Source organism: Anser cygnoides, chromosome 1 (assembly GCF_040182565.1).
Source record: "Anser cygnoides isolate HZ-2024a breed goose chromosome 1, Taihu_goose_T2T_genome, whole genome shotgun sequence".
In the NCBI taxonomy this organism is placed as follows: domain Eukaryota; kingdom Metazoa; phylum Chordata; class Aves; order Anseriformes; family Anatidae; genus Anser; species Anser cygnoides.
Window position 1 is genome coordinate 203,753,551 of NC_089873.1, and position 12,193 is coordinate 203,765,743.

General features: G+C 44.0%; 1 protein-coding gene across 3 annotated transcripts in view; it reads right to left on the reverse strand.

Moving 5' to 3' along the window:
- Window positions 1-8,296: 8,296 nt before the first annotated feature.
- TMEM135 (transmembrane protein 135) overlaps window positions 8,297-12,193 on the reverse strand; it is a 181,598-nt gene continuing 177,701 nt past the window's right edge. For all 3 annotated transcript variants that reach the window (XM_066989914.1, XM_066989912.1, XM_066989913.1), the window contains one exon: window positions 8,297-10,717. In XM_066989914.1, the coding sequence (XP_066846015.1) occupies window positions 10,585-10,717 (133 nt within the window). In that variant the 3' untranslated portion in view covers window positions 8,297-10,584. The remainder of the gene's footprint in view (window positions 10,718-12,193) is intronic.

Consider the following 12,193-nt stretch of genomic DNA (forward strand, 5'->3'; position numbering starts at 1 on the left):
GAAACCCAAATGTCCCTTCTCACAGGAACATTGTGTTAAATAACATGAAGCAAAACTAAGCAAAGTCTCAATTTTTTTTTTCCCTACACTATAGTCATCTGTATGTGCATACATGCCTGTGTGTATTTATATAGGGCTAAGACATCTCATGGCATCAGGGCAGTTAGGGATGTGAAGGATTCCTGGGTGAGGAGCTCTGGAAACGTGTTTATTGATGCAGACGTATTTCTTGCCTTGGCATCTGAACCCTGCATGTGGTGAAAAGCTGTCACCTTCCATGGGTGAACTCCCAGCAGAAAGCAGGGCTGGCTCTGAGGTACATGAGCAGCTAGATCTGTAATATGAAAGGTTATTTCTTCGGTCCTTTTATCTGGAGCAAACCTTTAAAAGGAGGAGAGAGCTGGGGCCAAGCCCCATGTCGCAGGTCTGAAAGATGAGCTTTTACAAAACCTCTGGATGAGAGGTGGGATTTCCCCCAGGAAGGGGTGATCTCTCAGACAGAGGGATGGTTTGAAGACAGGACCACATTCATGTGCTCTCATCCCCAGAGCTGCTCTGGCCCCTGTTCGCTGCCTGCCCCGTAATGCTGGTTCTCCACCTTTTCCTGCATGGCCTGTGCAGAGCCCGCAGCACCCACTAAAATTAAACCTGCGCAGCAGTATTTCCCCTGCTTCACGTACCCTTGCACAAGGAGGAACCAGCCAGTCTGCAAGAGAAATTAGAAATGGGAAATGCCCATGAGCAATTGGCCCTTGGAGGCAGCCCTTCCCTCCTTTCCAGTCCTTGTGTCTAGCCAGGCTGAGAAATTTGTGCTTCCTCCCATTTTTATTAGCACAAAAGGTATGATCATCCTCGCTGCAGGGTGAGCGTAGGCCCTCTCAACCCACCATCAGCTTTTTGGAAATCTTATGTATATGGGGAGGCGCTGGCGGGACAGGAGGGCTGTTCTCCCTCATGCAGCAGTGACTTGTTTTCCTCCTTCGTTTCTTAAGCTTGAAAGCAAAAAAGTTGATTTTGGTTAAAGAAGAAGCAGCAAAAGGCTGCCTAAGGAAACAGAATGGACAGCTCAGGAAGCTAAAATGGCACCAGCCCCAGCCCCAGGTGGTGGGCTGTTGCAATGTCCCCTCTCGGCAGGCCAAACAGCTCCTGGAAAATGGCCACGGTTCCCAGAGAGCAGGCGGAGGGGTGAGCGAGGGGAAACGGGCACATCCATCTTCCCTCTGCACACATCCGCTTTCCTCCCCTGCCTTGTCCGTGTGGTAAATTGTGGAGGTGGAAGCTATAAAATGCGTCTGGCCCTGTCTAATCCCGGCCTCTGACAAGGCAGCGTCGATCCCTCCTAGAGTGATCGCCCACGGGGGAAATGTGTTTATATCCGTTCCTGGTGCGGGCAATTAATTTGCAGCCGTGCTAATGAACCCGAGATCTCTTGGCCTGATTTCTTCCTCGCTGCCCGGCGCTTGGCTGTCTGGGCAGAGCCCCTCGCAGGTCGTTTCTCTGCATATCTCCCTGGGCCGGTAGGAAATGCCATGACTCACTTTCCTCCCTTGCCACAGCAGTTAGCGATGACTAGGAATCAGAAACTTCCTGCGAAAACAAAGGGACAAAGCGTTGCCGTGACAAGTCCCGTCAGGAATTAAGCCTGTAAGCCTCAAGATCTTTGGAGATCAGCCGGTGGAGGCTGCCTTGCCTCTTTTTTGAGCCCCTCACACCGGATTTGGCTCTGCAGTGAGTGCAGGAGTGGCCCAGCGGCCGTGCTGGGGCACACAAAGGCCTGTTCCTCCTCGTGCACTGATGCTGCATCCGCAGCCAAAAATTGAAGGGCAACGGGGGACGTCCCTGGGCCAGGAACAGGCAGGCTCTTGGCACTAATTCCTTGACAAGCTCCATGGCCTCTGTTGGCCAGGAGGGATCAGTGTAGGGCCAGCAGGCCCTGGGTGATGTCTGGAAGGTAGCATGCGGCAGCTGCTTAACACCAGCATGGTTGAGAAAATCTGTGTGGGCACAGCAGCGATGCACAAGGTCCTCAGAGATGTTCTCACCTGAAAATGGCACACCAAAGGCAAGTTAAACAGCAAGGGGGGTGGATGTTGAGCATGATTTGGGGCTGACACACAAGTGGTAAAACAGGCTCCTAAATTCTCTGGGCATCCAGTCTGTGCTCTCACCCCCGACAGGAGAGCAAGACAGGAGTGGAAGGAGATCTTTTTTCTGCGTGATGGCATATAGCGCTCCAACTGCCAAGTCCTGGGCAATATTTCCCAACACAGCAAGCAGAAGGTCACTCTTTCCTTGTAGCACAGAAACTCCTGAGGATCAAGAGCTCAAAGCAACGCTTGGTCTGAGGACCTGAGCTGAAACAGGGGCTGAAAATCTGGCCCCAGCTCACATACGATCCCAGAAAAATTACTTTGCATTGCTACGCATGCTGTTTAATTTGGATTTATTCTCATCTCTTTGAGAATACTCTCCTCCCACTCCAACATATTAAAACAAAATAATTTCAAAGTAATTCATTGAATCAAATATTAACCCCATGCTGAGTGGTATTATGATTGCTGGAGCAAGCAATAATTCCTATCCAGCATCCCTGTCTACGTACAGATCAAAGCCAGCACTACAGTCAAACACATCCTTGGCTGCAAAAGGCAGTCCTGCTGACACTGTTCCCAGCTGAGCAAAAAGGTTGAACTTGCCCTGTTAGATACTGGTTGGATTTTACATGCCCTGAAGCACAGATAATCTTCAGAGACTGTAGGTTACTGCTGGGGTTGAACAAGAACCATGAGGGTGACGGGGGACAGGCAGGTGAGCAGAAATTCTGCTGGGGTGAGCTGGACTTGAGCACAGGGCTCCCAGCAGCAGCACTGCAAGCTCTGTTTTTTGGGCTCTCTCTGCTTCTTGGAGCTGCAAACGTGCATCCCGAGGTTGTGCTCACAAAGCAGCTGATCAGCCGAGACTGCATGGAGCCAAGTTTCCAGGCTGGCTACCATGTGAGCAGCACTATCAAAGGGGGAGGTTTTCCATCAGTGCAGCTTTGTTCTACATGGGGCAAACTGTACACCGTGGGAGGCCGTCAGGCATGTCTCTGACGTGTGGCGTGGATTCTGGCTCCGTCCAGTTTGCTAGGACTGATCTAATCAGCCCAGTCCCTGGTTCACTCCAGGATCTCCTTGTGTAACGGCCTCCAAAATGTCAGAGGAAGCCCTGTGGTGGTGAGTGGCCTTGAGATGAATGATCCTGAGTTTGTTCTTGTGGGCTTCTGGTTTCCTGCCCTGATTTCAGCAGACTGTAGGGGGGAGATGAGGTGGTTTGCTGCCGGTCCCATTCAGAAAAAAAAAAGCGTGGAATTTGATGACTTTTACTCCTTGTAAGCCTGCAATCATGAAGAAGAGTTATCAAGAGTTATCAGCTCTGTCACTTCCCCAGTATCCCCTACATGAGCAGCACTGCTTTTTGCCTTTGGGATTACACTTCAGTGAAGGTTGGGCTGCAGGACAGACCAACCCACCTAAAGGGGGTTGATGTACTGCGCACCTCCTTACTGGCAATGACGCCACAGAGTACAGCTGAACTGTTGCAGAAACCCACCCGGATCTGGGGTATCACCCAGATATGTTGCTTGAGAAATCAAGGCCATGTGTCTTCAAAGATGTAATCAAGCCAAAATTTGATAAGCCACTTCAGGAGAACATTTGCATTGGCAGACCCAACGGCAGTTGTGACAGCTTGCTAGGCTCCTTCCAAATGCAACCAAGCCAAGTCCCACTCCACACTGTGCTGACAAAAGACCTGCCTTGGCTGAAGTTAAGTGCAGGATAATGGGGAAAAGTCCATTAATAACAAATTTGGGTCTGTAGCAAATAGGTCTCGATCAGCTCCATGCAGAAGACCAGTGCATCGCCATTGGAGACCCCAGCAAGGATGCCAGTAGTGTCCCTCACCGTTGGGGAAATCATCTGCCCAGCGTGATGGGGCTGACACGGAGTGATTGTCAGGGTTGGGAACCAGAAACACGTGGAGGGATAGGTAAGGGGGCAAGGAAGGGACAACCTTTCAGGGGACGATGTGGGTGGTGAAGGTACACCTGGTTTCCTTCAGCGAGTAAACACATCAGGAGCACTGTGGGCATCAGCACCTCCTAAGAGCAGGGAAATGCCACCTGGGTGCCAAGAAGCTGCTGAGAAATAGGGAATTTTACTGCAGGCTGGCCATGCCATTCCCAGAACAAGGGCTGGCGGTTCTGGGGCCTGAGGAGATGTGGTGGGCCGATGGCGGCCCTCCTGCCCCACTGCATGCAGCCCCTGCCCAGGCCGTGCCAGGAGGGGGCTGCTCTCCAAGTGCCTGATCCTTGTTACAACATAACCAAAGCTGCTCTAACTGAGTGCTTTGTTTTAAATCTGCCAGCCTGAAGTTTTGTTCAGTGCTGCTGGGTCTTACAGGGGGAGCTGGCTTGTGCCCTGGGCCGCCTTCCTGCACCCTCTGCAGTGTCGCAGGCCAGTTCTGTACCTGCCCTGCTGGCTTTTGCCGGTCTGAAGAGCCCAAGGCTGCCTGGCCTCTCGCACGGACACTGCTCCATGCCTCCAACCTCCCCTCCTGCTCCATTTTCGCCTTTCTGAGACGAGGAGGGACAGGGAAGCAGGGAGGGATCCGAATGCAGCACTGAGGCACGTAGCCCACGAATGTATATGGTGACAAATGATGTCCTCTGCTTTGTTCCCTCTTAAAAATGAATGTCAGTAGAAAAACACCACAGTGGTAGTAGTCAGAGTCTGATATGAATTATATGCGTAATAGAAGATGTTCCAGCAAAGGAAAAGTACTGTTGGCAGAGAAGCTCCAGCAGAGAGCTGGATGTTGTGCAAGGGGCCCAACCTCCACCGGGCTGCGGCCACCAGCCGGGGGATGCATGGGGGGAACCAGGGGACTGCTGTCTGCCCGGGTTGCAAATTGTTTACAGGATATTATGTTTTTGTGTCCAAGGAGACGTAACAGCATCTCAGTGCAAGATGGTTACAGACATGGAATCCGTTTGGGAATATAATCACAGGCTGCCAGGGCTGGAAATGCCTGATTTTTTTTTAAAGGGTGATAAACAATGAGCAAAACACCACTTCTGGATCAGTCAGGACTTTATTTACGTACTTTTGCGTCAAAACAGTGCAAGCAGCAGTGTTTTAACGTGGGACTCTCACACACCAGCTCTGCTCACCCCAGCCCAACCTGCCCCTTCTTCCTTAGGACAAAAGCTTTTATTGCCAGAAGCGGGGAGGCAGGTCTTTACTTAAAATAAGAGGAAAACAGTGCATTCAGAATACAGAAACAACCCCCGTTTTCGTCCTTGACCTCGTGTGGTCGGGTGTGTTGTGACCTTCGTGCAGTCCTGGGAACAGCCCCCTTAGTGCCTGCTCCGACGGCTATGGCCATATATCCATGTCTCTGCTGTGGCAGCTGAGGGGAAAAACTTCGATCGAATTCCACTCACTGGCTTGAGAAGATTAATTGCCCGCCGGGACTTCAAACCAGCTTCTTCCACCACGGGCAAAGCCTTGGCATTAATATTTAAAATTCTTGTGACCTCCCTCTCTTTTAATGAGCAAGCGGAAAACTCCCTGGCCTGTGCCAGGAAAAAAAAAATCCTCCAGATCAAAGTGGATGCTAATTCACGTTTGTTCCTTGCTGTGTTCAAGGGAGCCTGTTAGTAAAATGAGTCTTGCATCTGAAGGAGATGGAAGGACAAAATCTACCAGCTACAAATGGTGAGTGCTATGCCTTGAGCGACACAATCCCATTTCCATGTGGCTAAAGGCAGAGGTTTTGCCAGTTTGTCAACAATAGCAATTTTATTTTCCTTATGGGGGAGAAAACATGCATGCCTTAATATAAATGTATCTACAGGAAACTGAAATAAAATATTCAGTCACTTCTGAGAAGAAAACTCGTGATATGTGTAGCCCAAAGGTAAGAGTCAAATTCTTCTGCTATATCCCCAAATGAGTGGGAGGAAATTTATTTGTTTTGTAAAAGGAAGAAGCTTGTAAAAGCAAGACCCCCACCTGCAATCACCTCTGGTGGATTCCTCCTGGGGGACAGCAGTGGGCGAAGCTGGGAAACACGAGCCTCCTTCATGACACTCGCTGCTTAGAAATGTGGATCTGGAAATGGAAACTTCCAAACCAACGGTTAGGCACAAAGCTACGTCCACCAGAACGACTCCACGTGCTCCAATCAGGTGTTGCTACATCCTGCCCTCTCTCTGGTCCTATCTTTCTTCTGTGCTACAACAAGGATTCACAACCCTTGTGCTGGTGCAAAAAGCCCTGATGCCCTGCTTCTGCTCCATAGTTGATAAAAAAGTAAAGGCTGTGTACACATCACCAATTTTCTTGCTCTCTTTTTGTGCCTATACCCATCCCAGGACCACCTGGCCAGAAATATTTTCTGCAGGCACAGTTAGAAATTGAAATACTTCTACACAGGCTGTCCTGAATTTTTCGTTCACCAAGCATAGGTGAGCTGAAACGACAGACCTGTTGGGGATGTCACCGAGCATTTGGAATGAAACCCTTCCTGCTACCTGAAAACACAGAAGTACAGTGGCCTTGGTAAACAGAAGGGAAACTCTCACAGGAGAAAAGGACCAACCTAACAAACTTCCAAAAATGGAGTTTTACTGACAGTTTGGTGAATTGTCCAATCTAAGATGGCTGGGACCATGGGGAATGAAAGGGTCCCGGGTCTGCAAGATGAGAGATTGCAGGAACCTACAAGGAGAGCAGGTTGTCCACAATAAGGAACGCATCTTGGCTAACTGTTGTTCAGAAATTATATACAGGAAGGAACATGAAGCTTCTTGACCATGCAACAGAAACTGGTATTTTCTAAGAGCACCTTGCCAGGAGATGCCTTTTGCAGAAGACCACGCTTCTGAGATTGTCCTGGAGACCCAGGTGTGAGAATACAAGGAAGCTCAAGCCTTTACCTCCAGCAATGAAATCACTCCATCTACACTGAAGTAGTTCAGACATTTTATTTACCTTCCTCATGAACTGAGATGGCATTATGTATAAAAATGTGTCATTTTAGGTACCTTTGTTTTTATTACTGGCTTTAAAAGTCAAAACTTCTACTGGTAGAAGTATCTACTGTGCATGAATCCAGCAAATCTGCACTAATTTCAGCCTTGTGCTAGAATGAAAATGATTCTATAAAAAAAATCCTCTTTAGTGGATCTCGGATGTCAACACCTTCCAGTCACCTCTAGCAAGGACTGGAAAAAAAGCAATGGTCTGCAATGAGAGCAATCACATGTGGTCTGAAAACCCGCTGAAAGATAGCAGGCAAAGAATAATAGTGAGTATCCATCCATCAAGTTAGAAACTACAATGAAGGGGATTTCTGCAAAATATATATAACGCAATATTAAACACTAGAAGAATCATAGAACATGCACAAATGACCGCAACCTTCCCTTTGGGATTTTGCACATGTATTTTAGTTGCTGCCAGAGCCTCTTTGCCAACCAAGGGAAGCAGTGAAAGCCTGCCTGCACTGGGTCTCCCTGCCTGCTAAGAGCAGTAGGGACAGCAATGGCCATTAAATCCTCAGAAGAGCCCTGCATGCAAACAACATGCAGCTCTTTCCTCAAGAAAAGGTGAAAAAATAGCCCATCACAGGCATACTGGCTTCTGAATCCCATGAGCCACGGGAGATGCTGCTGCTCTTGAGATGCCTGCAGGGAGGTCAGCACCACCATCCCGCGCAGCCTCCCTCCAACAAACCTCCATCTGAAGGAACTGTGGTGTCTCCGTTTGACCCGTGCTTCCCATCATCTCTTGAGCAAGTCTCCCCCGGTACTCCTCTCTGCAAAATCAACTTCTTTTGCAAGGCGTTGGGTGCGATCAGGCATACCCGTCATATGATCAGAAAAAAAATAAAGCCGTGCCATGTCAGGTGGTAGGAAACATCATGGTGTGAGTCACATGAGGCCCAACCATCTGGCCACATGGTAAAGCCAGAGCTGGAGGCGTGCTTGATAACTAGTTATGTGGCTTTCTCTGTTTAAAAGAGAGAGATTAAATGGTGTCAACTAATATTGTACAATTGTCCGTGAAAGTACAGAGCTGAAGTTGTCAGATGAACTGCTTTTGCTTTACCTCTTCACTTCCACTGGGCTTTATATTTTGTAAAAAATAAGCACAACTTTAATGGTTGGTCACATTCCTAGCATTCCTTAACCAGAGGAAACTTCACTCTTGATCTCAGATAGCTTATTAACAACAACATTAACAAAATGTCACTTTTTTCAAGCAGCAACAGTTTATTATTGGGAAAAACATTAGGACTTTATTTTTTTTCTTACATATACTTGATTTGAATAAAAATAATTTAAGTTTTTTTTTTTTTTTTATATTACATGAAAATAAAACAAGGACTGTGAATTCTGGAAGCAAGAAAACTTAGACAAAACTTGTTTAGCTGCTGAGATGTAGTACTTGCATTTTTTTAAACTCAAATAGAGAAACAATCACAATTGTCATTCCAGTGAAGAAAATTAATCCATTTATAAAATATTTTGAAGTCTGAGAACAGTACATAGTTACACTAGAAAGTATTTATAATATATTGTGTGAGTTCTAACATATTACCTAAAATATATAACTTTTCAGACTTTACATGGTCAAATATTTTAGACCATATTCCAGTGGAAAAACACTACAAATTTTTTACGATCCTCTTAAACTTCTTGCTGAATTAACTTTTATTTCCTTTTGAGGAATTTTAATATAATATTTCAAGCAATAAAATATTGCATACAAACTAGCTTGTAGAATTGTATTCGCGCTAACTGGACAACTGCTGTTTTAAAGGTTGAAGCACCTTTAGAAACAATGATAAAGCATCACTGTTGCAGTAGCTGATGAAGAAGCAGATTTTGTGCACAGACTGGTACAATTTTCATGACATCTCTGTAAATCCAATAAAAATTACTGTTTAGTCAGTAACAGAAAATTAAACTAATGGCAATTAAAATATGCGTAAGGCTGGGGTAGGATTACAGTGTTACAAGACAAAGATTCTATTAATTAATCCAATTCATATTATCTGACAAAGACTTCCAACAGAAACACTGATTACTTCTTTGTTTTTCTTTTTAAAATACATGCAACCTACTGTAATTTTTATTCCCTAGCTTGCCATGTGTCTTTTCAGTTGAATGTGAACATAGTTCATCATCTTTCCATTAAGTTCTAAGGTAGCAAACACCATTCAGCATCACCTGAACGGACTCTAGTTTAACAACAAAAAAAAAAAAAAAAAGCCCCCAAAAGCAAAAAGGCAATTAGCATGTCAAGGTCTTGCTTTAGAACACAAACTATTATCTGTAGAAATATATGCAGGGTAAAAATGAGATGGAATTTGAATAGGTATTTATTTGCATTGAGTACTATATTAAGTTTAAAGTAACTGTCACAGTCACGGCTGTCTGATGGGCCAACAGAAAACCATTCTCCAAGTACAAGGTAAAAATACTATTAATATGATCGTCAAAACAATCTAACCTCAGGGGTCAGTTCCCTTTTAAAGGCCACTGGAAATGCTAGCTGGTATGCAGCTTGACAAACAAGCCAATGCCATCTAAATGGACAATGTCAAGCCCTTTAAAAATAAACATTTAATTTCAGGATATTTTGGAGGATTTTTTTTGTTTTGTTTTGTTCTTGGCTTTTTTATTTTTGTAACCGTCTGCTGTTTCCAGCACCATCTCGGAGGCTGAAACATTTCATTCCTTCCCCTGCCTGTTTTGTCATTTTCCACTTGGCAGATACAAACCACCACACCCTGCTGCTCCTTATGGCGCACAAGTCACTGGTATTGCCTTTTTTATTTTCCTTGTCTGTTATCCATACCGTCACTGGGATTTACAGCCCTGGAATGTGATTTCTGCACTAATATGCTTTTTCTTTTTTTTCTTTTTTTTTCCTTTTTCTTTTTTTTTTTTTTTTACTAAGGAATGCCTTACTTTGCAACCATAGCTCTGTAAAAATATTGTCTTTTTAAATAATGAGTGGGCAGTGGCTCGTTTCAGATAAATCAGCGACGCAATTTAGAAAGACAAGGAGACATTTTTACCAGACTACAATAGTTTTAAGATCAGGAACAATTCTGGACCTAACCTATGCTTTATGTCTTCCTTTCTAAACCCAAAATTGCTTTTAGTTTTACCAAGAAATATTCTACTGGTCTGGACTATAGAATTTTTGAAATTATTATGCATATTTATGTTTTATGTATGTTTTACTTCTCTAAATATATTACTCATTTGTTTAATTCATTCAGGAATCTACCATACTGTCAACCAACTACAGTAACCCAGAAATATATGCTGTATGTGGAAGGGGCTTAATCACTAAGCCACACTTTCCTACAAAGCTCCAGTATTTTTGATTGGTAAAAAGCATTTCTCATTGAAATAATACTGAAGTGGAGCCCAAGCCCTCCTCCATATATATGACTGTTAAGTTAATTAACTTTTCAGGACAAAACGCTGATCACATTCAATGACAAGATATACTATCATCTTCAAGATAGCTCCAGAGGTAGCTCTGGTGGTACAACAGTGTATCTCGGGTCAAGCTTAGGTGTGAAATCCTTGAAGTTCTTAGATGCTTCAGTACCAAATACATCTAAAACTTTCCTGTTCATCAGAGCAAACCTGAAAAATGAGAGAGTGAACAGATTATTCACTTAAACAAAAAAAATATTGCTATTAAAATTATTTCACTTCCGTGAAAGACTATCCAAATCTTTGAAATGCAGGCTTCAGCCTATACTGTTTACAGATCGCAAGTTTTTCACCTTGGGCAAAAAAGATGTGAAAAAATACCTTTGACAAATCTGATCACTAGTGTTTTGAGTTGATACGCTTTATATAGCATGACTTATGCAAAAGGAAAAACTTTTAACACCACAAAAAATGCCCAAACAAACTATACTACTGTCTTTTCCACTCAAGCGAAACATAACCTGGCCATGCCTGTGTAAGTCTGGATAACAATTTAATGGGTGTTACAACCTATTTCCATCTCTTTACTCTTCAAAATTGTTGAGTGAAAGACCTTCTAAATGTCAAAAATAATCTGCTTCTATGGAGAGTGTCAAAATTACTATTACAGGTATTTGCTTCAGAGGAAATAAATGAGCAGAACTGAATTTCTCTTCCCTCTCCTCTTTCAACTAAAGCAATCTTAGAATTAATACGAGAGAAAAATGAAGCCAAAGTTGGACATCTGCACTGACATCATCCACCATATCATGTTTGTACAGCCTCAGAGGTTGCCTGCGGATTGCCTCCAGGCATCCCAAGGAAAGCTTCCCACCATGTCTAGCAATGTATTAAGTCACCGAATGTCCAGCTAATAGTGTGCTGTGCCATGGGGTGTGTAAGCTTAACATGCTCCAGGGACTTGCCTCTGATTTCTCTTCTATTTTTACAGTCTGGACAGAGACAATCTCTTCTCTATGCTGTCCCTTAAATCACAGTACGTTGCATCGAAAGGACTGAAAGGAACTCTCAGGTTTATCCAGACGTTACCTTTTTTACCATTCACAAACTGATCTTCACCATGATTTGGATGCCTTGGTTCTGCCATATAGCATATCCATATAATAATGCACACTTCACTAAACTGTATTTTTATAAATCAATTACAGCAAAATCTATTTTAAAAGGTAAGCACTTTAACATTAGAGTGTAAATTCTTGCTTACCACTGAAAATTTTTCATTAGGTTTTCCTTGAAAAAATCCTTTCGTAACTGAAATAGATGTTCTATAAAAAAAAATGTTGAATCTTCAAAGCACTCATAAGAAATATTCAGATATTTCTATTAATACTTTTAAACATGTAGAAATACCATGTTGTAAGCCACTGAACGTATTAAGTGATTTCTTCAATTTCTGTATTTGTTTACTGGATTTTTCATATTCCACTGAAATCTGAAAGCATTCCACCGTTCCAAGTCAAAACAGATAAAAAAGCCTTCTAGTTAAACTCTCATCTGCTGAACAGTCTTAACCACATTTAAGTCTTTGCTCCTGTCATTAGAGTAAATCAGCAGTTAAGAACTTCAAGTGGACTGGAAGCCACTTGAAAAGCAAAGTAAATACACAGGAAATTAGCCCATATGTAC